This window comes from Sarcophilus harrisii, chromosome 2 (genome assembly GCF_902635505.1).
Source record: "Sarcophilus harrisii chromosome 2, mSarHar1.11, whole genome shotgun sequence".
Lineage (NCBI taxonomy): Eukaryota > Metazoa > Chordata > Mammalia > Dasyuromorphia > Dasyuridae > Sarcophilus > Sarcophilus harrisii.
Genome location: NC_045427.1, coordinates 434754840 through 434781449, shown reverse-complemented (window position 1 = coordinate 434781449; position 26610 = coordinate 434754840). Strand labels below are relative to the sequence as shown.

At 37.6% G+C, this 26610-nt stretch overlaps 1 protein-coding gene across 1 annotated transcript in view; it reads left to right on the top strand.

Annotated features, from left to right (window-relative positions):
- Positions 1-13534, top strand: part of TBC1D20 (TBC1 domain family member 20) — a 48030-nt gene extending 34496 nt beyond the window's left edge. Inside the window, exons 6-8 of the mRNA XM_003757050.4 lie at positions 5451-5592; positions 10542-10726; positions 10933-13534. Coding sequence (XP_003757098.1) covers positions 5451-5592; positions 10542-10726; positions 10933-11188 — 583 coding nt within the window. The 3' untranslated portion in view covers positions 11189-13534. The remainder of the gene's footprint in view (positions 1-5450; positions 5593-10541; positions 10727-10932) is intronic.
- The last annotated feature ends 13076 nt before the right edge of the window (positions 13535-26610 follow it).

Sequence of the window (26610 nt, the reverse complement as noted above, 5' to 3'; positions counted from 1 at the left end):
AGAGAGATTGGTCTATAATTTTCTTTCTCTGTTTTCAACCTACCTGATTTAGGTATCAGTACCATGTCTGTGTCATAAAAGGAATTTTGTAGGACTCCTTCAATCCCTATTTTTTCAAATAGTTTATATAGCATTGGAGTTAATTGTTCTTTAAATGTTTGGTAGAATTCACATGTAAATCCATCTGGTTCTGGGGATTTTTTCTTAGAGAGTTGGTTAATAGATTGTTCTATTTCTTTTTCTAAAATGGGACTGTTTAATCAATTTGCTTCTTCCTCTGTTAATCTGGGCAGGCTATATTATTGAAGGTATTCTTGCATTTCATTTAAGTTATCGAATTTATTGGCATCAAGTTAGGCAAAGTAACTCCTAATTATTGCTCTAATTTCCTCTTTAATTAGTGGAAAGTTCTTCTTTTTCACTTTTAAGACTTAACATTTTGATTTTCCTCTTTCCTTTTTTTAACCAAATTTACTAAGGGTTTATCTATTTTATTGGTTTTTTCATAGAACCAACTCTTAGTTTTATTAATTAATTCAATAGTTTTGTTTTACTTTCAATTTTATTAATTTCCTTTTATTTTTAGTATTTCAAGTTTAGTGTTTGACTGGGGTTTTTTAATTTGTTCCTTTTCTAGCTTTTTTAGTTGCAAGCTCAATTCATTGACCTTCTCTTTCTCTATTTTATGCAAGTAGGCCTCTAGAGATATAAAACTTCCCCTTATTACTGCTTTGGCTGCATCCCCCACATTTTGGTATGACATCTCATTATTATCATTTTCTTGGGTGAAATTATTAATTATGTTTATGATTTGCTGTTTTACCCAATCATTCTTTAGGATGAGATTACATAGTTTCCAATTATTTTTTGGTCTATTTTCCCCTGGCTTTTTATTGAATGTAATTTTCATTGCATTGTGCTCTGAAAAGGATGCATTTACTATTTCTGCCTTTCTGCATTGAATTTGAGATTTTTATGTCCTAATATATGGTCAATTTTTGTAAAGGTTCCATGAACTGCTGAGAATAAAGTGTACTCCTTTCTGTTTCCATTTAGTTTTCTCCAAAGATCTATCATACCTAACTTTTCTAGTGTACTATTTACCTCTTTGACTTCTTTCTTATTTATTTTGTGGTTTGATTTATCTAGTTTTGAGAGTGCAAGGTTGAGATCTCCCACTATTACAGTTTTGCTGCCTATTTCTTCTTGCAGCTCTCTTAAATTTCTGTTTTAAGAATTTAGATGCTACATCACTTGGTGTTTATATGTTTAATATTGATATTGCTTCATTATCTATGCTACCCTTTAGCAAGATATAGTGTCTGTCCTTATCTCTTTTAATTAGATCAATTTTTGCTTTTGCTTGATCTGAGATCAGGATGGCTATCCCTGCTTTTTTGACTTCACCTGAAGCATAGTAGATTTTGCTCCAACCTTTTACCTTTACTCTGTATGTATCACCCTGCTTCAAGTGTGTTTGCTGTAAACAACATATTGTAGGATTCTGGCTTTTAATCCAGTCTGCTATCCGCTTCCTCTTTATGGGGGAGTTTACCCCATTCACATTTATGGTTAAAATTACTAATTCTGTATTACTTGCCATCTTGTTAGCTCCTGCTTATACTTTTCTCCTTTCCTTCCTCCTTACCCCCTTTCCCAGTATTAAACTTGTGAGCTTTACTTGCCTCAAGCAGCCTTCCCTTTTTAGCATCCCTCCCCCCACCTTAGAGTTCCTCCCTCTTTCTTACCCCTTTTCCTCACAATTTCTGTATTCCCTTTTGCTTAGCTTACTCCTTCCCTTTTCCACTTTTCCCCTCCCACTTTTTAATGAGTTGGGAGAAGTTTCTGTATAAATCAAACCTGTCTAATATTTTTCTCTTTAAGCCAATTCTGATGCGAGTCAGATACACACTGTGTTCATCCTCCTCCCTTCTTTCCCTCAGATATAATATATTTCCTTTGCCTCTTTGTGAGATTTAGTATCCCCCCCGTTTACCCTTTTTCTGGTACAATTTACTTTCCACCTCTAGTTTCTTTTTTTATATTATAACTGTAAAACTAGATTATACACATGTTCTTTATGTATATTCATAACAGAGATACAGTTCCCAAGATTTCTTTTTACCTTTTTATGTTTCTCTTGACGCCTATAGTTGGAGATCAAACTTTTTGTTTAGTTCTGGTTTTTTCATCTGAAATAGATGAAATTCACCTCTTTCATTGAACGTCTATCTTCTTCCCTGGAAAACAATGCTCATTTTGGGCTCATACCAATGCATCTCAATTATTTTGGGATGCATACTAAGTTCCTTAGCCTTTTGAATATAGATTCACATTTTCCTTTTGTGGCGCCTAGTTCCTGAGTAATCTTTTTGTGGCTCCTCTTATTTGAATTGTTTTTTAGCTGCTTTTATTTTTTTTTCCTGGTCTGAAGGTTCGAATTTAGCCACAATATTTCTTAGAGTTTTTGATTTTGGGATCTCTTTCGTGGGTCTGGAGATTCTTTCAATGTCTATTTTACCCTCTGTTTCTATTACATCTGTGCAGTTCTCTTTGATGATTTCCTGGAAAAGTGTCCAGGCTCTTTTTTTCATCATATTTTTCAGGGAGTCCAATAATTCTTAGATTATCTCTCCTAGATCTATTTTCCAGGTCTGTTGTTATCCCAAGTAGGTATTTAACATTTTTCTCCATTGTTTCATTTTTTTGGTTTTGCTTGACTGATTCTTGGTGTCTCCCTGCATCATTCATTTCCATTTGTTCAATTCTGATTTTCAATGATTTATTTTCTTCACTTACTTTTTTTTATTTCTTTTGTAATTGTCCAGTTGAGTTTTAAGTGAGTTGTTTTGTTCTATGAAATTTTTTTCCATTTTGCCAATTTTATTTTTAGAGAGCTATTTTCTTTTCCCAATTCACTAATTCTGTTTTTCAGGGATTTGATTTCTTTATCCACTCTATCTTTAAATGAGTGGGATGACTTATCCAGACCCTCTTGCCAATCTTCCCTTTTCTTTCCCCATTTTTCTTCTAGCTCTCTTGAAAGAGCCTTTTAATTTCCTCTATGAGAGCCTTTTGTGTTGAGGACCAGATCATGTCCTCCTTTGAGGATTCATCTGGAAATAGTCTGTTTTTAGTCTCCTCAGGGTTTGAAGTCTGATCTCTATCCATATAGAAGCTATCTATAGTTAGAGTTTGCTGTAAATTTTTGCTCATTTTGACAAAAAAGAATCAGAGAAAACAAACAAATAAAAAAGTAAATGCACAGACTACAGGACGTAACAGTGAAGCAGCAGTGGAACAGCAACGGCTGTGCTGCCTGCTTAGTGGCCACTCTCTGAGACTCTGAGAACGTGCTGTGTCACTCTGGGTGTTGGATCTCGGTGTGGTCAGGTCCTGAGAGACCCCAGTGTTTTGGGATTGCGTTCTTTACCCCCCTGTGTTTATAGCTTTTCTGCTGATCTACTGGCTTGCTGCCAGGGCAAAGAAGCTCACACTGGATAAAGTTCTCCCTGCAAGTTTTCTGAGGGCTGTGACTATACCTTGCCCCTTCCAGTCTGCTCAGTGTGAGCCTTCTGTGCTCTTGCTGCCTGCCTGCAGTCTGCGTTTGGTCTAATCATCCTGCCTGCAAGCAAAAACAGACCTTTTCTGGTGAATTTCAAGTATATCTTGGTAATGTACTTGTGGGATTTTTCAGTCAAGCATAAATTCCAAGGCCGTATCATGAAAACAAGTATTCTGAGGGCAAGAAGGAGCCTAGATAGATGCGTGTGTCCTCTCCACCATCTTGGCCGGAAGTCTGAAACAATTTTCTAAGGTATTCATTCATGTAGTATTATGAGGAAACTGAGCCTCTGGTTATAAGTAGGCCTTGAATCCAGGTTTTTGGACTCTGAGCCCAGTATTCTTTCTACTATTCTTCAACTATTTCCTCCCTTAATCTTACCAAGGGAAAAAAAAAAAACCACTTCCCCTTTATATGGTATTTTGCTGTCCTTATGAGAACCACACAACAATTATTATTCTCATTTTAACAATAATAGTTAAGATTTACTTTTAAATTTTATTTTATTGAATATTTCCTAATTACATTTTTAAAAATTTATTTAATGTTTTATTTTTTCTCCAGTCAACATGTAAGAATAGTTTTTTTTGTTTGTTTTTTTTTTAACATTTGTTTTTAAAACTTAAGAGTTCCAGATTCCCTCCCTCCCTAGCTACTCCTCTTGATGAGCAGACAGGCAATTCAATTTAGATTATACATGTGTAGTCTTGCAAAACATATTTCCATATTAATCATGTTGTGAAAGAAAACAGACCAAAAAAACCCTAAAAAGAAAAGGGTTTTAGAAGTATATTTCATTCTGTATTCAGACACTGTCATTTCTTTGTCTGGATGTGGATATCATTTTTCATCTTAAGTCCTTCAGAGTAGTCTTGGATCATTATACTGCTGAGAACAGCAAAGGCATTTACTGCTGATCATCCTATAGTATTGCTGTTACTTTGAACACAGTATGTTTCACTTTGCATCAATGTTGCTAACATTTATCTAGTGTCTACTATGATCAAGGTATAGTATGGAATCCTTTGCAGTTATTATCTGATTTGGTCCTCACAACAACCTCAGGAGGTAGGTTCTATTATCCCGTTTTACAAATCAAGAAAATGAGGCATGAAGAGTTTAAGTGATAAATCCAGGGTCACACAGGTAGGGAGTGTCTGAGGCTGGATTTGATTTCAGTTCCTCCTGACTCCTAGGCCCAGAGCTCTATCCACTTTATTACCCAGCTGCCTCATTATGCACCTAGTTGCCTGTATTAAAAAATTATGACTCAGAGATGAGAAATAATTTATCAATATCACATAACTGGTGAAATTGGGACTTGGTTTCTTTGGCTTTTAGTATAATTCTCATTCCACAATACCATAATACTTTTTTGAAGCAGAGTGACTTGGACCCATTCTGTAAAGGGAGAGCATTATGGGATTGTGTTGGAGAAATTAAGGAAGTGAAGAGTACAAGAATTTATTAAGCTCCTACTAAGGCACTCTGCTAAACACTATGAATATCTCATTTGATCCTCACAACCATCATAGGAAGTAAGTGCAATTATTATCTGCAATTTATAGTTGAGGAAACTGAAGCATACAAAGAGTTTGTTAAGGGAATTATCAAGCTCACGCAACTAGGAAGTATCTGCACCTGGATTTAAATTCAAGTCTTCCTGACTGTAAGCCCAGAGCTCATTGCATCATCAAGCTGCCACTAACATTACTGTATATAGCCTTGAATACTGAAGTCATAAGGAATAAAGCTTATTCCTTAATGGAAAATATTGCCAAAAACATTGTCTCACCAAATCTGAGGCTGGGGAAACCAGAAAGGGAGGGAAGATGTGGAAGCAGCTGCAGCAGAATCTAACAACTGGATTTCCTTTGGCTCTTAGTGCTGAGGTGGGGACCATTTTTGCACTCAGCTGGTTGATCACCTGGTTTGGCCATGTCCTGTCCGACTTCAGGCATGTGGTACGGTTGTATGACTTCTTTCTGGCCTGCCACCCACTGATGCCCATTTACTTTGCTGCTGTGGTAAGTATTAGTCAAAAGTCTGTGACATAGCAGTCCATTGACTTCCTTTGGAAAGGGTCATTTAAGAAGGATCTTTTGTTCCACTTCCAGGAGCCAAAAATGCCTGGGAGTGGAGTTAGACATGTCCATCCAAGTCCCAAGTAAGGGGTTTCTCTTTTTTCATGTTTCTTTCCACCTAAATTGGGAGAAAAAGAAAAGCAGCTCCTTGATCTAGGACATTCTCCTCCTCCTCCTTTTTAAAGTTTTTTTTTTTTTTTATTTTTATTTTTTAGAACCAATTTTTATCCCTTCCATTGCCTCCCCAATATTCAATTGGGTCAGGGGGTAAACTGAAAAGCAAATTTTCATTGACCATGTTCAAAAATGCATGTTTTATCCTAATTTTTATATCCATCTTCTCTCTGGCAGAAGACAGGTGATATGATTGTCAGTCATGATTCATCATTGCCTTAATCTCTGAAAGTTTTAAAAGCTTTCAAAGTTGTTTTTCTATATAATGTCATTGTGTCATTTGTCTCCTAATTCTGCTCACTTTGATCTGCAGCATTTCCTCTGAAACTGTCCATTTCATCATTTTTATATAGCATAGTAGTATTCCATTACACTCATAGACCACAGTTTGTTTAGCCATTCCCCAAGAAATAGATAACCTTTACTTTCAGGTTGGGGGCTACTATGAAAAGAGTTAATATAAATATTTTTGTACATGTGGGTCTTTTTTCTCTTTCTTTGATCTCTTTGGGGTAGAGGACTATTAATGGTTTATTTAGGTCAAAGAGTATGGTGTTCAATATAATAACTTTGGACACATAGTTCCAAATCACTTTCCAGAATGACTGAATTTGCTCTCAGTGCTTTTACATGTCTTGGTTTGAACCCTAATTTTGAGGTTCCGCTCTTGTCAAAGGAGAAAAGAATAGTGTGTTGGAATATAAATAAAAACCAAAAGCTTAAGGAAAAGAAAAAAAATAGGTGCTAATATTGATGATAGTAATTATTATTATTGGTTTATAAAAAAGCCCTACTGTGACTCCCAAGGCTTTCTTAACTGATCCTGGGCTCTCAAAGGCCATATCATTCAGCAGTGCCAAAGCTTGTGCAGTCCTTACCAAGCTGAAGAGGTTTTGAGCACAACCTAGCAGAAAACTTGTCTGCACAATGTTGCCAAATTCATCGCTGATCATCAGAACGTTGGCCACCAGGGGCCGAATTGTTTTCACCACAGCAATTCATGAAATAATCTGATTAAGGCAAGAAGGTATTATAATCTATCAGAAGGAATACCCACAATGGGTCTTAGGAGCATAATATGTCACATGTTCTTTTATCACTTGATAGTTTACAAATTATTTTTTCTCACAAGAGTATTGTCAAGTGGGAAACATAGGTACTGTTGTCTTTTTTTTTCTTTTTCTTTTTTTTTAATAGAGGAAATCAAGGCTCAGAGAATTGAAGTGACTTGCCCATGGTAGTGCAGTTGATAAATGGTGGCATTGAACCTAGATCTTCTGAGTTCAGATCCAGTGGTCTTGCAACTACTCTCTGCTACTTCTTTAGAATAGAAAGTGGACACAATTTGGGCTTGATGGTGAAATAAGCTGTAGGAGAGTGTGAAAGAGATTCTTAAGTACTTGCTTCTAGGTATTGTGAATTGACCCAGTCCTTGTTCCCTTCTGAAGAAATGAGTTTGTTTATGACCAAATGAGATAGAGAACATTACTAGTTTATAAAATGGATAATTTTGATTCTATTAAACTGGTTTTGCACAAAAATTAGAAAGAAAGCAAAAAGTTGGGAAACAATTTTTATAGCAAGTATCTCTGACAAAGGCCTCATTTCTCAACTATTTAGAGAACTGAGCTAAATTTCTAAGAACACAAGTCATTCACCAATAGATAAATGGCCAAAGGATAGGAACAAGCAGTTTTCCAGTGAAGAAATCAAAGCTATCTGTTGATTAGAGAAATGCAAATTGTAACAATTCTGAGATATCACTTTATGCCTATTAGATTGGCTAATATTGACAGAAAAAGAAAACAATAAAATGTTGGAAGGAAGGTGGGAAAACTAATGCACTGTTAGGGGAGTTTGTGAACTGATCCAAATGTTGCAGAGCAATTTGGAACTGTGCTCAAAGGGCTATAAAATTCTGTGTACCCTTGAACCCAGTACTACCATTATTAGATCTGTATCAGAGAGAGAGAGAGAGAGAGAGAGAGAGAAAGGACCTATTTATACAAAAATATTTATAGCAGCTCTTTTTATTATGGCAAAGAATTGGAAATTGAGGGGATGCCCATCATTCATGGAATGGCTGAAATGTGCTATGTGAGTGTAATGCAAAACTATTGTGCTATAAAAAATGGCAAGGAGGATGATTTTTTTTTTAAATTAAAGTTTTTATTTACAAAACATACGCATGGGTAATTTTTCAACATTGACCCTTGCATAACTTCTGTTGCACATTTTCCCCTCTTTCCCCCCCCCCCTCCCAGATGGCAGGTAGTCCAGTACATGTTAAATATGTTAAAATATATGTGAAATCCAACATATGTATACATATTTATAAAGTTATCTTGCTGCACAAGAAAAATTGAATTAAGAAGAAAAAAACTGAGAAAGAAAACAAAATGCAAGCAAATAACAATAGAGTGAGAATGCTATGTTGTGTTCCACACTCAGCTCCCATGATTCTCGCTCTGGGTGTAGATAGCTCTCTTCATCACTGAACAAGTGGAACTGATTTGGATCCTCATTGTTGAAGAGAGCCACATTCATCAGAATTGATCATCATATAGTCTTCTTGTTGCCATGTACAATGATCTCCTGGTCCTAATTCATTTCACTCAGCATCAGTTCATGTTAGTCTCTCCAGGTCTCTCTGAAATCATCCTGCTGATCGTTTCTTACAGAACAGTAATATTCCATAACATTCATATATCATAATTTATTCAGCCATTCTCCAATTTATGGCATCCATTTCAGTTTCCAGTTTCTTGCCACTACAAAAAGGGATGCCACAAACATTTCTGCACATGTGGGTCCCTTTCCCTTCTTTAAGATCTCTTTGGGATATAATACTTATAATAAGCAGTAGAAACACTGCTGAATCAAAGGGTATACACAGTTTGATAACTTTTTGAGCATAGTTCCAAATTGCTCTCCACAATGATTGTATTCATTCACAGTTCTATCAAAATGTATTAGTGTCCCAGTTTTCCCACATTCTCTCCAACATTCATTATCTTTTCCTGTCATCTTAGCCAATCTGACAGGTGTGTAGAGGTATCTCAGAGTTGTCTTAATTTGCATTTCTCTGATCAATAGTGATTTGGAGCATATTTTCATATGACAATATGAAACTATTTCAATTTCTTCACCTGAAAATTATCTGTTCATATCCTTTGACCATTTATCAATTGGAGAATGGCTTGAATTCTTATAAATTTGAGTCAGTTCTCTGTATGTTTTAGAAATGAGGCTTTTATCAGAATCTTTGAATGTAAAAATGTTTTCCCAGTTTATAAGCAGGATTATTTTAGAAAAACATGAAAATTCTTACATGAACTGATGCAAAGTGAAGTGAGTAGGACCAGGAGTACAACAATAATGTAACAGCAATACTGTATGATGATCAACTGAATAACTTAGCTGTTCTCAGCCATACAATCCCAAAAGACTCATGATGAAAACTAGTAATCACCTCTAGAAAAAAAAAAAAAAAAACTGGTGCAGATCTTATCATACTATTTTTCTTTTTTCTTTCTTTTTTTTGGTGGGGGTAATTAGTTTTTTTCACAACCTAATATGGGACTATGTTTTATATCATCACACACACACACATATATATATATATTACATGAAATTGCTAACTGTCTTAGGAGAGAGAGTTGGTGAGGGAAAGAGGAAAAAAAATTGGAACTCAAAATTTTTAAAAACTGAGTGATAAAAATTGCCTTTGCGTGTACTTGGGAAGAAAAATGATATTAAAAAGAAAAAGAATTGAGTTTGAAAAGTGAAAAGAAAAGGACACATCTATCCACATCAGCCCAGACAGGAGGTAGGTAGCATTCAGTAGAAGTCATTTCTGCTGTGGGTGAATTCAGTACTTCAATTGAATCTCCTCTTCTCTTCTGTTTCTTTTAAGAGGATTACTTTTGATGTCTAAATAAGAATTTGAATAGGCACTTGAGCCTCTTTCCTCAAAAAGGACTCATTTAGGTATTCATTCAGCCCAAGTCTCCAACAAGAAGGCTTTTTCCTTATCTAGCAATAATAATAATGAGTTAACATTTATATTGTGCTTTAAGGTTGTAGAGCACTTTATATCTATTATCTTATTTGATCCCTACAAGAAGCCTGAGAGGTAGGTGTTGTTATTATCTCCATTTTACACACAGAGACTTTGAGGCAGACTTGATTGGGTTATTTATCTGCCCAGCTAGTAAGTGACTGAGTCTACATTGAACTCAGGTCTTCCCAACAAGAGGTCCATCACCCTATCCATTGTGTCAAACTTTCTCATCAAGATAGTAACATTTCTAGTCTCCTCATCTCTTAAGCCCACTTTATATAATAGCTAACATTCATGTAGTGCTTACTATGTTGCTCTCATTTGATCCTCATAACCACCCTAGGAATAGGTGCTATTATTATCTTCATTTTACAGATAAAGAAACTGAGGTACACAGATATTAAGCGACTTGCCCAGGGTCACACAGTTAGGAATTGTCTGAGGCTAGTTTTGAACTTAGGTCTTTTTGATTCCAGTCTAGTATTCCACCTTTATATTACTATTACATCCAAAATGGGATTTGCCTTGAAATTTTGGAAGTCTTTTCCATGACTAATATAAATCTATCTTCAAAGGGAATGCTTTGTTTGTGGACAGGCCATTATCATCTTTTCTCAGGTTTTCATTGCAGGCTCTCTTGACTTTATCTCTGTAGATTGTATTGTATCGAGAGCAAGAAGTCCTTGATTGTGAGTGTGACATGGCCTCTGTTCACCACCTCTTGTCCCAGATCCCTCAGGATTTGCCTTATGAAACCCTGATCAGTAGAGCAGGAGATCTCTTTGTTCAGTTTCCTCCATCTGAGCTTGCCAGAGAGGTAGCTCAGCAGCAAGCCGAGAGGTGAGTAAGTCTATGGCACCGGATGATCTGGAAATATTTCCTTAACAGAATAGTACTAAAAAAGGATGTTTGTGGAAATTTTGATTACAGAGATTTAGACATGAGTAGCTGAATTTCCATTTTAGATCTCACAGATTCTCGTACAAAAGCTATCTTTTCATTTGTCCCTTACACAAATTCTCATCTCTGTCCACTTTCCTTTACAGAACAGCAGCCTCTACCTTTAAAGACTTTGAGTTGGCATCTGCCCAACAAAGGCCAGACATGGTATTACGGCAACGTTTCCGAGGGTTCTTGCAGCCCGAAGATCGGACAAAAAATATTCTGACCAAACCAAGGACCAATCGCTTTGTGAAGTTGGCAGTGATGGGGCTAACAGTGGCTCTGGGAGCAGCTGCTTTAGCAGTGGTAAAGAGTGCCCTTGAGTGGGCCCCTAAGTTTCAACTACAGCTATTTCCCTGACAACTGGGGAGGAGGCTTCTATTATTTTAAATTAAGCTTCTCACCCTTCCATGGGAAGATTGAGAGGAAGTCAGCATTCCTTTATTAAAAGGGTTCATGTCAAGGGTTTTCTATTCCCACCACCCAACCTACCCTGTCCATGATTTGCCTTTGTTTCAGGGGCTTATGGAAGGGTCTATCCAATACCAAGGACCATTTAGGACCATGGTATTAAACCTATTTATCTCTTTGGTCATTAAGCAGTGGGTTTCTTATTGGGCAGACATCTGCCATCTTCCCCTGTGAAGGGAATTGAGTTACTTTAACTCCCTTTTGTCTTTGAAGCTCATGTGGACTGGGCTCAACTGAATTATAGGAGGCTAGTAGTAACCTGAGCCACTGTAAGCCTACTGTCCTTACTATAGAGGCTTCTCTTGCCTCTTTTCCTTTTTATACAAGGGAGGAAGGAACCATCACAGTTGTTGAATGGTTGGAAGAAGGATGAGCAAAAGCCAGGGAGAGTCTGCAGGTCTTCAATTAGAGAACAGAGAAAGTTCTTAAATAGAACTGTTCATCAAGTCCTGATACTCCATTGGCTATCATACTAATTTCCATATTCACTTTCTAAGGTTTCAGTGAAGTTTTGACAAGACCCAGTTACCAAGGATTCAGTGTTAATTCTTTTCATCTTCCCAGTGCAATTAGTTGAGAAATAAAGGGACAGATATGAAATAGGTCACTGGGCAAATTCTACCTATTCCCAAGCCCAGGGATCCCTTGGGCACATTCTATCAAGCATAAATGGATAATGATTATTTGGATACAGTTCTAAGTTGATCTTCTCTTCTCTTCTCCCTGTTCTCCAGTTCCCTCAACAGTCCCTGAGCAAATAGATGGCATATAAAAGCCATCATTATTACTATTTTTGGAGTATACATACAAACTTGCTTTATAAATGTTCTTCATCCATGGAAAAATGGAAAAAGAACTACTACTTATGAGGGTGAATGTGAGGCCCTGAAAACTACTTGCCATAAAGTATTTTTGTATGTCATTCCAAATTAATATTTGTAAACAGCCCAAACTCCCATGAACCCAATTTCTTCAGCCTGTCACATCTTGGGCTTTTCTCTTGGTCCGTCCTTCATCCCCAAAAGAAATACCCACTCACTACCTCTTTATTGCTTCATGGGTTCAGTTCTGTCTTTCCCCTGGGCATTTTCTTATTTTATAGGGAATATTGCTAGAAATTGGCCATTCCTTCAGGAGGGGCAAATTGCAGTCTATGGAGCAAGATCCTGAAGGAATCAAACTCAAGCTCCCATACTTGTGGCTCTAGATGTGGGGGAAGCAGATTTAAATCCATTAATCCCTTTAGAAAGTGGCTTTTCCAATATCCAGAGTCAGATTTATTTTAAACCTGACTTTGGCTAGAAAAAAAAGTGCCTTTTCTGCTTCTTCAGAGAAACTGGGGTGTCAAATGTTAAACAGCCACTCAGCCGTCTTCCTTTAAATTTTTCTCCTTTCTTCTGCACAGCTCTCTTTAACAGGTATTTTGTTACAAGTAAAGGTGTCAGATACACTCCCCCTAGTAAATCCTGCTTTCACTCCTTTCTCACCCAAAAACCTTTGCCTAGTTTGACTACATGGTGGGCATGAAATGGGTGGGGTTTTTTTTGTTTGTTTTTGTTTTTGTTTTTGGCAGAAGCCTTCCCAAAGGGTAGGCAGGATGTGAAACATCGAATTTTCACTTAGCACTTTAAAACTAAAAGAAACTGAAGCAGGATGAAGGGAGGATCCTGTGAAATCCTTCTTAAGGTTTGAGAATAATGGCCAAACCAGGTGATGAGAATATCAATCATCCCCAGGGTTTTAGGGCAGTCTGGCTTTATGTAATTGCATTCTATGGGGTCATTCTTATGGTTTTGATGACAAAGGAAACTCTCCTTCCCAAGTGAAGGGAGTGGAACCCCGCCAGCCTATTATATCCACTTCAAGGAGGATGGACAGCAAATTAACCTTTTGCTTTTGGGAGACCAATCTCTCCCAATATGCTGAAAGTGTTCTTTATTAGAGAACAGGTGTAGTCAGAATCCTAAAATTGTGTCAGTCCCTCCACCCAACCCAAAGCCTTCCTAAAAGCAAAATAAACTAGCTTCTCTTTTGCCCTGATGGGAAAAAAAGGAAGGAAAATTCACTTGCCTTGCTCCTTTGCTGAGGCTGAGGATGTCCTTTTGCCAATGAGGGAAAAAAAAGCATACTCTCCTATCTTCAGGTGATTTACTTATTCTGTAAAGAATATATATGTGTAAATACAATTTGTACACATCCCTGTATGAAATAAAACAGCCATGTGTGGTTACTAAACAGTCTCAGCCTCTTCTGTCAACTCATTTCTTCCTTTCTAGATGGACCAGATCAGCAATTCAAGTTACTTCTATCAATCACTAAACATTTATTAAGGGCCTGCTACATGCCAAGCCCTATGTTAATCACTGGGAATACAAAAAGAGGCAAAAGAGCCCCTGCCCTCAAGAAGCTTTCTAGTCTAATGAGGAAGCAATGTGTAAACAAAGCAACGAATTAGAAATAATTAATGAAAATTAAGAAGAGTTGGGGAAGGCTTCCTGTAGGAAATGGGATTTTATTTGGTTCTTAAAGGAAACAGGAGAAATATTCCAAGCATGCAGGACAGCCAAGAGATGGAGTGTTTGTTTTATTTGTGAAATGGCCAAGAGACCAGTGTCACTTAAGAGTACCTGTTGGAGAGTAAGATGTTAGAAGACTAGAAAGGAGGAGGAGGTTAAGTTATGAAGGGTCTTGAATGCCAAACAGCATTTTGTATTTACTCCTGGAACTGATAAAGAGCTCCCAGCATTTAAATAGTGGGAACTAAATTTAGGAAAATCACTTTAGGAGCTGAATGGAGGATGGGTTAGAGTGGAAAAAGGCATGAGGCAGGCAGACCCACCACAAGGCTATTGCGAAAATCCAGTTTGAAATGATGAGGGCCCATATCAGAGTAGTGACAGTGTCAGTGGAGAGATGTTGCAAAAGTGAAAATGACAGGCCTTGATAGATACAAATAGTCAGGAATTCAGGATGACTCCTAGCTTGTGAGCCTGAGGAACTGAAAGGTGATTTTGCCCCCTACAGTAATAGAGAAAGAAATGGGGCATAGGCTTTAGGAGAAAAGATGAGTTTTGTTTTGCACATACTGAGTTTAAGCTGTCTATTGGAGATCAAGTTTGAATTGTCTGAAAAGCAGTTGGAAATCTGAGATTAGAGATCAGCAGAGAGATTGGGGCAGGATAAGTAGATTTGAGAATCATCAGCAGAGAGATGGTAATTAAATTCATGGGAGCTGATAAGATCACTGAGAGGCATAGTACAGAAGAAGAGGGCCCAGGACAGAACTTTGAGGGACACTTAAGGCTTAGAAGGCCTCATCTGGAAGAAGAAACAGAAGGAATGAAAACCTGGGGAGAGTGGTGTTCTGAAAACCCAGGGGGAAAGGGTCCTCCACAGTGTCAAAAGTTCAGGAAGGAGGACTGAGAAAAAAAGGCCATTGATTTGGCAACTAAGAGATCCTAAGTAACTTTGGAGAAAGCAGTTTTAGTGGAATGAGGTCAGATGCCAGATCGAAACAGATGGATGCCCCGGTTTCAGATGGCCTTTTGCAGGAGTTTAGCTATAAAGGGCAGAAAAGTAGGATGAAAGTGAGGATATAAGGGTTAGGTGGGACTATTTTCAGGATAAAAGAGATAGGGGGCATGTCTGTAGGCTGTAAAGAATGAACCAGTAAGGAGAAGAAATTGGAAATCAGTGAAAGAATGGAAATAACAGATGGGACATTGTGATGGAGGAGATCAATTCCAATATCTTGGAATGGGATCACTTGAACTAGCAGAGGGGTTTGCCCTGGTAAGGAACAAGACCATTTCAACTTATGGGACAGGGATGAAGAGAAAAGAGTGACAGAAGACACTTGAGTGATAGGAGAGGAGGTAGAGGGGAGAAAAAGAACTTCATGGCAAATGGCCTTAATTTTTTTCTGTTAAATATGAAGCAAAGTTCTCAGCCAAAAGAATAGGACCATAGAAGATTTGAGGAGTGAGTTAATAAGGAAGATATAATAGGGTTTCCTAACAGCAACAGGATCCAGTTGAGGTTATGTAACATTGCAATGGATCCAGGCAGCAGTTACCTGATTTTCTCCAGCTTTTTTCAGCAGCATGTGTGTTGGTGCAAGGGTGACAAATGGTAGGAATGATCCAAGACAGGCTTGGCTGGGTGTAATCAACAATATGATAAGGGGGGTTAGGGTTTCAAGAAAGGAGGATAGTGTAGAGTTGAATGATTCATCAAAGAATCAAGATGGGAGATAAAAGTGCAGGGGAGATGATCTGGGAGAAAGTTGAGGGATCAGGGGATTGGTCACAGTGCAGACTAAAAGTTAAAGAGCAGAGGGCAATACATTTGTGGGTGTCAGCAAGAGCATGAATATTTTTTGTGCATAGCTGAGGTGGGGTGGAGGAGATGGTAATGGGAAATGAACAGGTTGGGGAACTTAAGGCCTAGAATATTTGAAAGAGAACCAATCCATATGTTGAAATCTGGTATGAGGTCAAGAGTTAAGGAGAGCAAATTTGTAAGCCAAGTATCAAATTTATTGAAAAGGAAAGGGAATGACTGGGTGGACACAATAGCTCCTGGGATTTTGATTGGGTGGCAGATATGAATAGCTTGAACCTCAAAGAAGAGATGGAGGAAGCAGAAAAACCTGGAAGGAACAATGGGGAGGAAGGAGTATTCCAACTCCCTTGCATAGACAGTGAGCTGAAGACAATGAAGGTAGTACTAAAAAGGGTAGCCAGGGAGATTGTGTCATCAGCAGGAAGCCAGGTTTCCAAAAAGAACTATTAGACGGAGGATGTGGGAGAAGAAAAGACAAGATTAAAAAGAAATGTGTTGCCTAGTCCACAGGCATTCCAGAGGACACGAGGGAAGAGCTGGGTGAAGTTAGAATGAATTTTTGGGTGGGAGAATTGAGGGGCATGGCCATGAGTTGTATGTATCAGGTGGCAAGGTGTGTAGACTGGGGTTTACATGATGATCTGTAGGAGTTCTGAGCCACTGGGATTTGAAGGGTATAATGAGAGGTGATAATGTTCATTATTGAATGGAGGGCAATACTCCCACCTTCAAAGTTCAGGCACAGCAAGAGATGCGAGGCGAGTAAGAGATCATTTTAGTGGTTTTGGTGGAAAGATAAGATCGGAAGTCAGATTGCACGGGAAGTTTCCCACATTCCAGGCAGGTTTACTACTGTGTTGCTTCCCACAGTAAAGTAACTAGAAGACTGATCACTACACCAGTATAGCTGGATCAAAGCAACTCAGATGTAGCTCCAGAATTTTCTAGGATATCTATAACAAAAGTTGCATCATACGCTAGCTCAAAGCTTCTTTAGCTGTGTTTCACAATCCCACATGGGGTCCACTGAGGGGAAAAACCCATTATTTTATAAGGCAGCTCATTAAACTAATATTTGAAATCTTTTTCCTTATGTTGAATCAAAATCTGCCTTTGGAACTTCTACTCTGGGGCCTAGAAGAATGAGTCTGATTCTTCATTACAGCTTTTTAAATACTTAAGGATAACATTTTCCATCACCCCACTCCTCCCATTCCTTCCTTGCCCTTTTCTCCATTCCCAAGAACTTCACATTTTAAAGATCTCAAGTTTCTTCACCCAGTGCCCATGTAACATAGTCTCTAGCTACCTCATCATACCACTTTTCTTCTGAACATACTGGATTGTAAATTACCTCTCTAAAATGAGCCATCCAGAACTGATTTTGAATTCATATGGGTTCAAACAGGCCAGAGTACAATAAGACTTAATACTTCCCTTGCTCTGGACATTCTTCTATTAATGAAGCTTAAGAGCGTATCAATTTTTTTTGACCACTGATGTCCATTGATTTTGGAATTCCCAATTCTTTTTTTTATATATGTAAACTATTTTCTAGTTTTGCCTCCTTCCCTTTTCATTCTGTGAAGAAGGACCCAGTTAGACATCCAGCAAAGACTAGATACCCAACTAGAGAAAAAATAGTGACATCACTGGGAGATTTCTAGAAGTCCTACAGAGTATCAGATCTGCCCAACCAATATCATGTGGAGAACTCATATATTTGTCTCAAGTCTAAAGAACTTCTAAGGGGCACGTGGAGTAGTTATAGATTGCAACACTAGGTTTTATTTGTTTATTTGTTTTAATCTGAAGAAAATGCTATTTTGATCCAATGTTTCATTTTTACTTTTATTACTGAAAGAAAGAACATTAAATAGCAAAGTGGATTGAATTTATCTTGTAGAATTTTAGGTGAAAAAATATTCAGAGATAGAATTGAAAGATTATGATCTTGTGAATTTCCATGCTATAATTTTTTTTTGCTGAGGCAATTGGGGTTAGGTGACTTGCCCAGGTCACATGGTTAGGGAGTGTTAAGTGTCTGAGGGCATATTTGAACTCAGGTCCTCTTGATTTCAGGGCTGGTGCTCTATCCACTGCACCATCTGGCTGCTCTAATCTTGTGATTTTCCAAAGGGCAGAAGAGGTGTCAATTCTCTCCATCCCACTTCACAGCCAGGACCAGAGGCTACAGCCAAATCCACTTAAGCCATCAAAACAGAAAAAGCACTTGCAGATGGTAGTTGATAGTCAACCAAGGATGGTAAAATGTAGAGAAATATAATGGGAAAAAGTGCAAACAATAAAATCTGTAAAGGTATCAATCTTTGCAACCCAACCAAAAACCCCTAAGGGTCATTTTAGGAAGATATCACCAAAAAAGAAATAAAGAAAAGAAAGTACACCCTTTTCATGACCTAGGCATAAAGAATGAAATTATTAATAAATTAGAGGAACATAGGATAGTTTACCTCTCAGACCTGTGGAAGGGGAAGGTCTTTATGACCAAAGCAGAACTAGAGATCATTACTGATCACAAATAGAAAATTTCATTATACAAACTGAAAAGTTTTTGTACAAACAAAACTAATGCAGACAAGATTAGAAGGAAGCAATAAACTGGGAAAATATTTTACAGTCAAAGGTTCTGATAAAGGCCTCATTTCCAAAATATATAGAGAATTAACTAATTTATAAAAAATCAAGCCATTCTCCAATTGAAAATGGTCAAAGGATATGAACAGACACTCGATGAAGAAATTGAAACTATTTCTAGTCATAGAAAAGATGCTCCAAGTCATTATTAATCGAGAAATGCAAATTAAGACAACCTAAGAATTATACACACCTTCAGATTGCTAAGATGAAGGAAAAAATAATATGATTGTTGGGGGATGCGGGAAAAACTGGGACATTGATGCATTGTTGGTGGAGTTTGAACGAATCCAGCCATTTTGGAGAGTAGATTTGAACTATACTCAAAAGTTATCAAACTGTGCATACCCTTGAATCCAGCAGTGTTACTACTGGATTATATCCCAAAAGATTATAAAGAAGGAAGGACCTGTATGTACACGAATGTTTGTGGCAGCCCTTTTGTAGTGGCTAGAAACTGGAAACTGAATGGATGTCCATCAGTTGGAGAATGCTGAATAAATTGTTATATGAAAATTATGGAATATACTGTTCTGAAGAAATGACCAACAGGATGATTTCAGAAAGGCCTGGAGACTTACGAACTGATGTTGAGGAAAATGAGGGACAGGAGATCATTATATACTTAACAACAATACTAGATGATGACCAGTTCTGATGGATCAGGCCATCCCTCAGCAACGAATCAACCAAATCATTTCTAATGGAGCAGTAATGAACTGAACTAGCTATGCCAGAAAAATAACTCTGGGAGATGACTAAAAAACCATTACATTAAATTCCCAATCCCTATTTATGCACACTGCATTTTTGATTTCCTTCACAAGTAATTGTACAATAATTCAAGTCTGATTCTTTTGTACAGCAAAATAATTTTGTCATGTATACTTATTGTGTATCTAATTTATATTTTAATATATTAACATCTATGTCATCCTGCCATCTAGGGAGGGTGGGGGTAAGAGGTGAAAAATTGGAACAAGAGGTTTGGCAATTGTTAATGCTGTAAAGTTACCCATGTATATATCCTGTAAATAAAAGGCTATTAAAAAAAAAAAAGAAAGTACACCCTTGACTAAGAGTTTACAGTTTCTTTTTTATTCTCATGTTCTCTACAAATATCGTGACTACTTTCATATTTTAAGTTTTAAGCCCACTCTCCCCAAAAGATCTTAAGTGTGTGTGTTAAGAGAACCATATTATTTCACTTGGACATCACTAGTGTAATATTATTGAGTAAAAACTCCACAGAGTAACAATGTATCTTCACAGCATCATTGATTCAAGTTACTTTTCTAAATCTTGATTCACTTTCTTTAGTAAGATTTCTGATCTCTACTTAAAACTAACATCTTATACAAAAGTTCTTGTAAGTTTCCCTTGGCTACTCACCATATGCTTTTAAAAAGTGATAAAATAATAGCTGCCATATGTCACTATAAGTATTAGAATTCCAGGGGTTTTTTGGGTGTCTCCTAGACTATGATTTTTGGGTAGAATGTAAATTGTATTGAACAATACCTTTCTTTTACCAAGATCTTTTAAGCTTAAAAATGAAAGTATATACCGTTAGATCATTTTAATCATTTAAAATGATAAAGTTGTATGATTAATCATAGTTTTATTTCCTGATCAGAAGTGGTAGGGCATGACATCAAATTAAATTTTCTTTACTTTCAAATGATATCAACATATATAACCCAAATAGATAGTCCTCATACTATTCCCTAACTCAGTAAACTCAGTAAATAAACCAAAAAGTAAATTTATCTCATAATTGTCATTATGATTACTGACATTAACAATTTCTATTATCACAAAATTCCAATTTCTAGATTCAAATAATTTATTGCCATTGGTGAATCTCATTGAGGTCCATGATGCATCTCATTGAACTTTTAAGAAGTTGTAAAGAAAGCAGAGACAGTTTTCTGTCATTCAACGTAAAAATTATCAGAAATCCTTACTGATGTGAACAGCAAAATGATACTCAAAAGACTTTTTATGTTCTTTTTAATACCAGAGAGTAATAAAATGTATTAAAGTTATGAATAGTTAGAGAAGGCTGGGTTTTATTATGATAAAATCTTGGAAAATTGCCTAAGATTTCTCATAACTTGATTTTTTGTGTTAATGAATTTCAGTCTGAGCTTTCATTTTCTATATTATCATATCTTTCAAGCACCTGATCTGCATTTTTATGCTTTCTTATTTTATTATTATCTGAGGAAATATATGCTGTAAGTCTTACTCAGTGAAACAACCTCCCTCCGAAATTACAGGATAATGATCATTAAATATCATCTACAGAGGGGGAAACAATGGCCAAATTGATTCTGAACCTATAATGTAGACTCAAGGAGCTCCATATTAGTCCTAAAGTGGGAAGAGAATGGAATAATATCAAAAGTACTGCTTTGGAATCTGTCCAAACAGCTTTACTAGTAAGAATCATTACTCATATATATAGTCGTACGGTTTCAAAACACTTTCCTCAAAACTCTATGAAGTAGGTAACATGTTATTTATCTCCATTTTGCAGATAGTAAACTGAGGCACAAAGCAACTTGCCCAATAGCACCTAGCCAGTTGTGCCATAACTGGGACTTGAATTTCTATTTCCAGATGAACCATATCATCTAAATTTAGAAATGAGCCTTAAGAGATCTCATTGTTGGTAAAGCTGTGAATTAATACAAGCCATTTGGGTTGTGCAAATAAAGTAACTAAAATGTTTATACTCTTTGACCCAGGAATTCTGTCACTAGGCTTAAACCTCAAGGAAGCCATTAATAAGAAAAAAGTTCCCTCACCTACCAAAATATTCCTAAGCTTTTTGTGATAGCAAAGAATTGGGAAGAAAGTGAGTGCTCGTCAAATGGAAAATGGCTAACCAAGTTGTGGTACATGAGTATAATGGAATATTACTGTGTGATGAAGAGAAAACAAAATGGAGGGATCTGTATAAACTAATGCAGAATGAAATTAGCAGAGAAAACGATATTCCTAATGACAAAAAAAAATGTGAATGGATAGAACAATCACATCAAAAAATGAAAAAAACAGTGAATATTAAAAAATTTACAAAGAACACATATGATTTGAAAGAAGAAATATGAATCTCTCATCCCTTTGCAGAGGTGGGAAGACCACAAGTGTTGAACATTGTACGTATTTTGAGACTTTTCATGTTTTGATCAGTTATGCCAATTTCTCTTAATTTGTCTTTCAAAAGTAATTTGTAACAATGGGATGGCTTTGGTGGGGGTTGGGAAAGGAATAGTGGGAAAATTTATAATGATGTTTTAAGAAAAAGAATCAATAAAAACTTGTTCTTTTTTTCTAAAAGAGTTGGCTGTTTTCCTTGAAATGTCCTGCCTTAGAATTAGAACTAGAACATCGATAAATGGGCTATAAAATGGGAGAAAGCCGAAAAGTACTGCTCTAGTTTCGTGGCCTCAATTCTTCCTGTGCCTCTTATATGTCACATTGAGGACAGCTTATAGTGCAGTTTGAAAAGCCTGGGTTTGGCAGCCTGGGTTCCATCGTCAATTCTTCCATAAACCAGCCCGATGACTATGAGCAAATGATTTCCCTTCTCTAGGTCAGTTTCTTTCTCTGTGAAATGACAACAAGGCTATTTGCAAAATCAATCTCGATAAGTAGTTGTTAGATAAACACAGTCAGAAAAGGAATTAGTGTTACTTTTTCCCCTAGTGTCTAAGTTCTTTAAAAAATAAATAAAGGCAGGACAGACCTAAAGCTGGGCCTCGTACAGTGAGTCTGGAGTATGAAAGATAGGAACAGCTGGCATAGGAATGCACTCTGATCTCAACTAGGAAGGACTGCTTTCATTCTCTGGTTTTGTTTCTTCTATTTTTTCCCCAGCTCTTGTGGTTCAGCCACATCCCCTTCCTTTTTCATAAAAGGTGATAGTTTTCTGCTGCTGCTCTGAACTTGTAATTACCACTTCTCCGGCCATGATCTGGTTTGGAAATTCCCGTGTGATATATTGTGGCAGAGCTGTTGAAATCCAGAAAAGAGCCCTCCTGCTCTTTTATATCATCTTTTCCCTAAGTTCCCAAGTCCAAAGCTGAAGGCAATATGATTTCAGGCCCTGGGAAATCACCCTTACCTGCTCCCTAAAGCCCAGAATCTTGTAACAAGCCTTTCATTCCACAGTTCCCTCACTGCCAATGTAGAATCACTCATCTGTATGTACAGTGAGAGTGGATAATTATGAGTGTGGAATCAGAAAGCCTCCTGTCTGAGTCATCTACTAAATTTTGGCTAGGATGTGTTCTGAGCTGGTGAATAGTTTCCAAATTTTAAGTATTTGTGCATTTAGACAGTATTTTAATTCACAAGCACAAAAGCAAAGCTTATCAGTGCTTATTATCCCCATTTCCAGAAGAGAAAGCTGAGGTTTAGAGAGCAAATGCTTGTCTCGGTGCAAACAACTTTGCCGGAGTTCAAAAGATGATTGACTTTTGCCATCCCACCATTTCCTGCTGCCTTTCTAAGTGTAGATTGGTTAGTTGAATGAATGAATGAGCAATCAGAGAGAAGGAAGGGTGATGGATTCTTCATGAAATACAAGTGATAGATTTCAGAGCTTTTCCTGAGAGGAAAGGGCTGGGCACAAAGGGTAGGGGTGAAGTGAAGCAGTGTAGAAAATAGGTAGGACATCTTTTTAGTTCTCCAGCTTGCCCTGGGATTGACCTTGCTGTTGTTTCCAGTGGCAGAATGTGAAAATCCAGAAGGGATGGGGGTTTCCTAGTTCCCCTTATCAGTAAGAATGCACCCAGAGGAAAGTGGTCAGGGGAAAAACTTGGAGCTTTCCTTTTCTTTCTCTGGATTTCTCCCATTATCAATGCCAGCTGGGGACCAGAAAAGCTAAAAGTTGGAAGTTGAATTGCCTGGGACCTGGTAGGTCTTTAGTCGTCATTCTAAGAGACGGTTTTTAAAACGTGTGTACCCTGCTCTGGGGCCCAGGCTGAGGAACCGTGGGCTTGCAGCCTGCTGGGCAAGCCTTATCTTGGCTGTCGATGGACTGTGTTTATGGCTGTCTCTTTCTCCTTTCTCTCTCCCTTTCCCCATCTCTCTTTTTGATTTCCTCTCTTCCCATTTTCTCTCTTCCATTTTCTTCCTTCTTTTCCCCCTCTTGCCCCTCCCCAGTTTCTTCCCCAGTCGCACTCCTCCTTTTTCTTTCCCTTCTTTCATAGTCTTCCCTCCTCTTTCTCCTATTCTATCTAGGAAAAAATGGAAAGAGACCTTGGAGGAGAATATGCCAGATCCTGAATGGGCTTATGAACCACTTTATTTTTTAAAAAATTGTATTCATGCATCAAAATATGTCTTAGTAGTTTTAGTATAATTATTTTATGGTTTCACTGCATTCCTTGAAAAAATGTTTCTATGGAACTCCTATGGAAGTATTTTTATATCATCAGTTTTCCTTCTTCTATTCCCAGACAATAATTGCATTATTTTTTAAAATCATAATTTTACTTCACATATATTTTGTCTCTGAGAGGTGAAAGGAGATAATGGTTAAAGGATAAATAGTCTTAGGAGCACCTAACACAGGAAATCACAGGTCCAATTTAAAAGGAAAAAAGGCTTCATTTTGTTTTTTCATCAAAGCCAACTTTTGCTTAATAGAGATATGTATTAAAAAAAGAAGAGGGAAAGTGATACAGTCCTAGAAACTAGGGGAGTGTCCATCAATTTGGGAATGACTGAACAAATCATATCAATATCATGTGCCTTTTTTAAAAAAATGACAAAAGAAGTGGTTGAAAAGAAACCTGGGAAGACTTGGAAGAACTGATGTAGAACAAAAGGAGCAGAATCTGAAAAACAATTTATGTAATAACATTGTAAAGACCAATATGTTTGAAAGCTGGAAGAATGGTGATTAATGCAATGACCAGTGGATATTGAAGTAAGTTTACCACCCACTTCCTGACAGATGATGGATTCAAGATGGACACTGAGACCAATATTTTTGGAGTTAATGTGAGGACTTGTTTTCCTCGCCTACACATAGGCGAGTTTTTTCTTTTTTGCAATTTGTGGGAGTGGGTAGGAAACTAAAAGGGAAGAATAGAGAAGCTCACACAAGTATATGTGATATTCCCCGATTTGTGCCAAAAAGGGAAGGATTTTTCCCCATTTTTCTGGGGTGCAACTAGGCATTATAGGCCATTATAACCAACAGCATGCAGCTGTTTCCAGGTTATGTTGTCATTGTTCATATGATTTTCCTGGTTCAGTCTGCATCACTCTACAACAATTCAGATGAATTTTACTATGCTTCTCTGAATTCTTCATAGTCATAATTTCTTACAGTGCAAGATGATTTTGTTACATAAATGTACCATAACTTATTTACTCCTCTCCTAATTGATGAGCATTTACCTTGCTTCTAGATCTTTACAGTCACACACACACACAAATGCTACTATGAATTCTGGGGTGTATTTGCGTCTTTCTGTCTTTAACATTTGGTGACCCATTTTAAAATACCAGCTGGGGTGCTGTGACACAGTATATCCCATCATTCTATAACTGATATGGACCTTTGATGGAAATTATGTTCAACTCAACTGACACTTTTATTCCTTTAGTGAAAGTAAAGTTTCGAATTTAGCCTGATGGAGCTGTTGCTATTAGGCAGAGATGATTGTGTTATTTCTTTGTTTTCAAAGAGAACCAGTGACATCAGGGGGTGATGTCTTGCCTTGCCAGGGAACTGGATTTAAGCGAGGCAGAGTTGCACAGAGTTGCATCAGACTCACTTTCCCACGTCAGCAAAACCCAGTGACAAAATCAAGTCAGGATGACCAGTGACAGCTGGGGATGCAGGGAATGACCTTGGTGTCTTCGATGTCCGGCCGAGCTAGATGAGCTCACAGCACTTGCTTCAGCCGCCTTCCTGACTGTTGAAACAAACTGTTCACATTTGCCCATTCCACCAGAGGAAATCTTGGGGTGCCTGGGGGAGATGCCCCCTGCCTCACAACAGGCCAGAAGCCACAGTTACCCTCTGCCTGGTCTGGCCTGTCTGCTAAGATGGGGTATGGCTTTGCTCATGCTCACAGCTTCTTGGAGCCATAGGGCAAGCTGTGGGACAGCAAAGGTGGATGAGGGGCCCTCACAATGGAGGTGCAGACCCTCGCTCAACCCCCCATGCACGGAGATGGATGAACTCAGCAGCGCTGGCTGTTTGATTTTTTACATTTTTGGAAGATCAGAATAGTTTTTTTCCCAGGGTATAGGTAACTCCCTCTATCAATGTGCAAGGCATCCATTCTGCAATTGACAGGTGAAAATAAATGAACTTGTCCAGAGTTACTAAGTCATGTGTCAGAGGTAGGTCCTGAACCCAATTCAACCTGATTCCTCTATCCATTATTAGACATGATGCCTTTCGTGGAGCTTTACTGCTCGGATATTTCTCATATCAAAGGTATTTGAAACTAGAGTGGGAATGTTTTCTCCTTAAGGGTCACACACAAGTGGGTAGAGAAGTTAAAACAATGAGAAGCAGCAGCCTCCCCTTCCTCCCTACTCTATGTGAAGGGTATATTCTACCCACCATTACATGTAGGTATTCACTCTCTCCCTCTACTAGAAATCATGTCATATAGCAAGGCCTAGTTGAAGAAACTACTTTTAGCCTAATGGAGAGATTGGACTGGGAGCAGGAGGCGGAAAGTGCTCACATCTATCTGTAAGTATTTTGAAATGCTGTTTTGTAGAAAGAGGGCAAGCTAGATGTTGTAGTGGATAGAGCACTGAGCTTCAAGAGTTCAAATCCAGTCTCAGAAACTTGCAGGCCCTGAACTAGTCATTTAATTCTGTTTGCCCAGGTTTTTTCACTTGAAGAAAGAAATGGCAAACCACTGCAGTATCTTTGCAGTTAGACATGACTGAAAACAACTGACCAACAACAAACAACTTGTGGAAGAGGGCAGAATGAGAAGCAATGAGTAGAAGGCAAATTTCACCAACTTCATCTGAAAAAAAAAAAACCAACTTTAGACCAATCGAAAAGTGCTGTGGACTACCTCAAGAGATAGTGAGTTATCTGTTAACCTTTAAGTACAGTATGAAGGACCACTTGTCAGAAATATTCTGGTCAGAGAAGATTCATATTTCTTAGAATAAACCATTGTATTATGTTAAAATTAGCTTTTATAAGTGACAAGCAATGATCAGTGGATGGAGAGAGAAAAATATGCCCCATTTGGTAATTCAGTCAGACCCCTGGGATGAGGAGAAAGTGTACTGTAGGAAAGGCA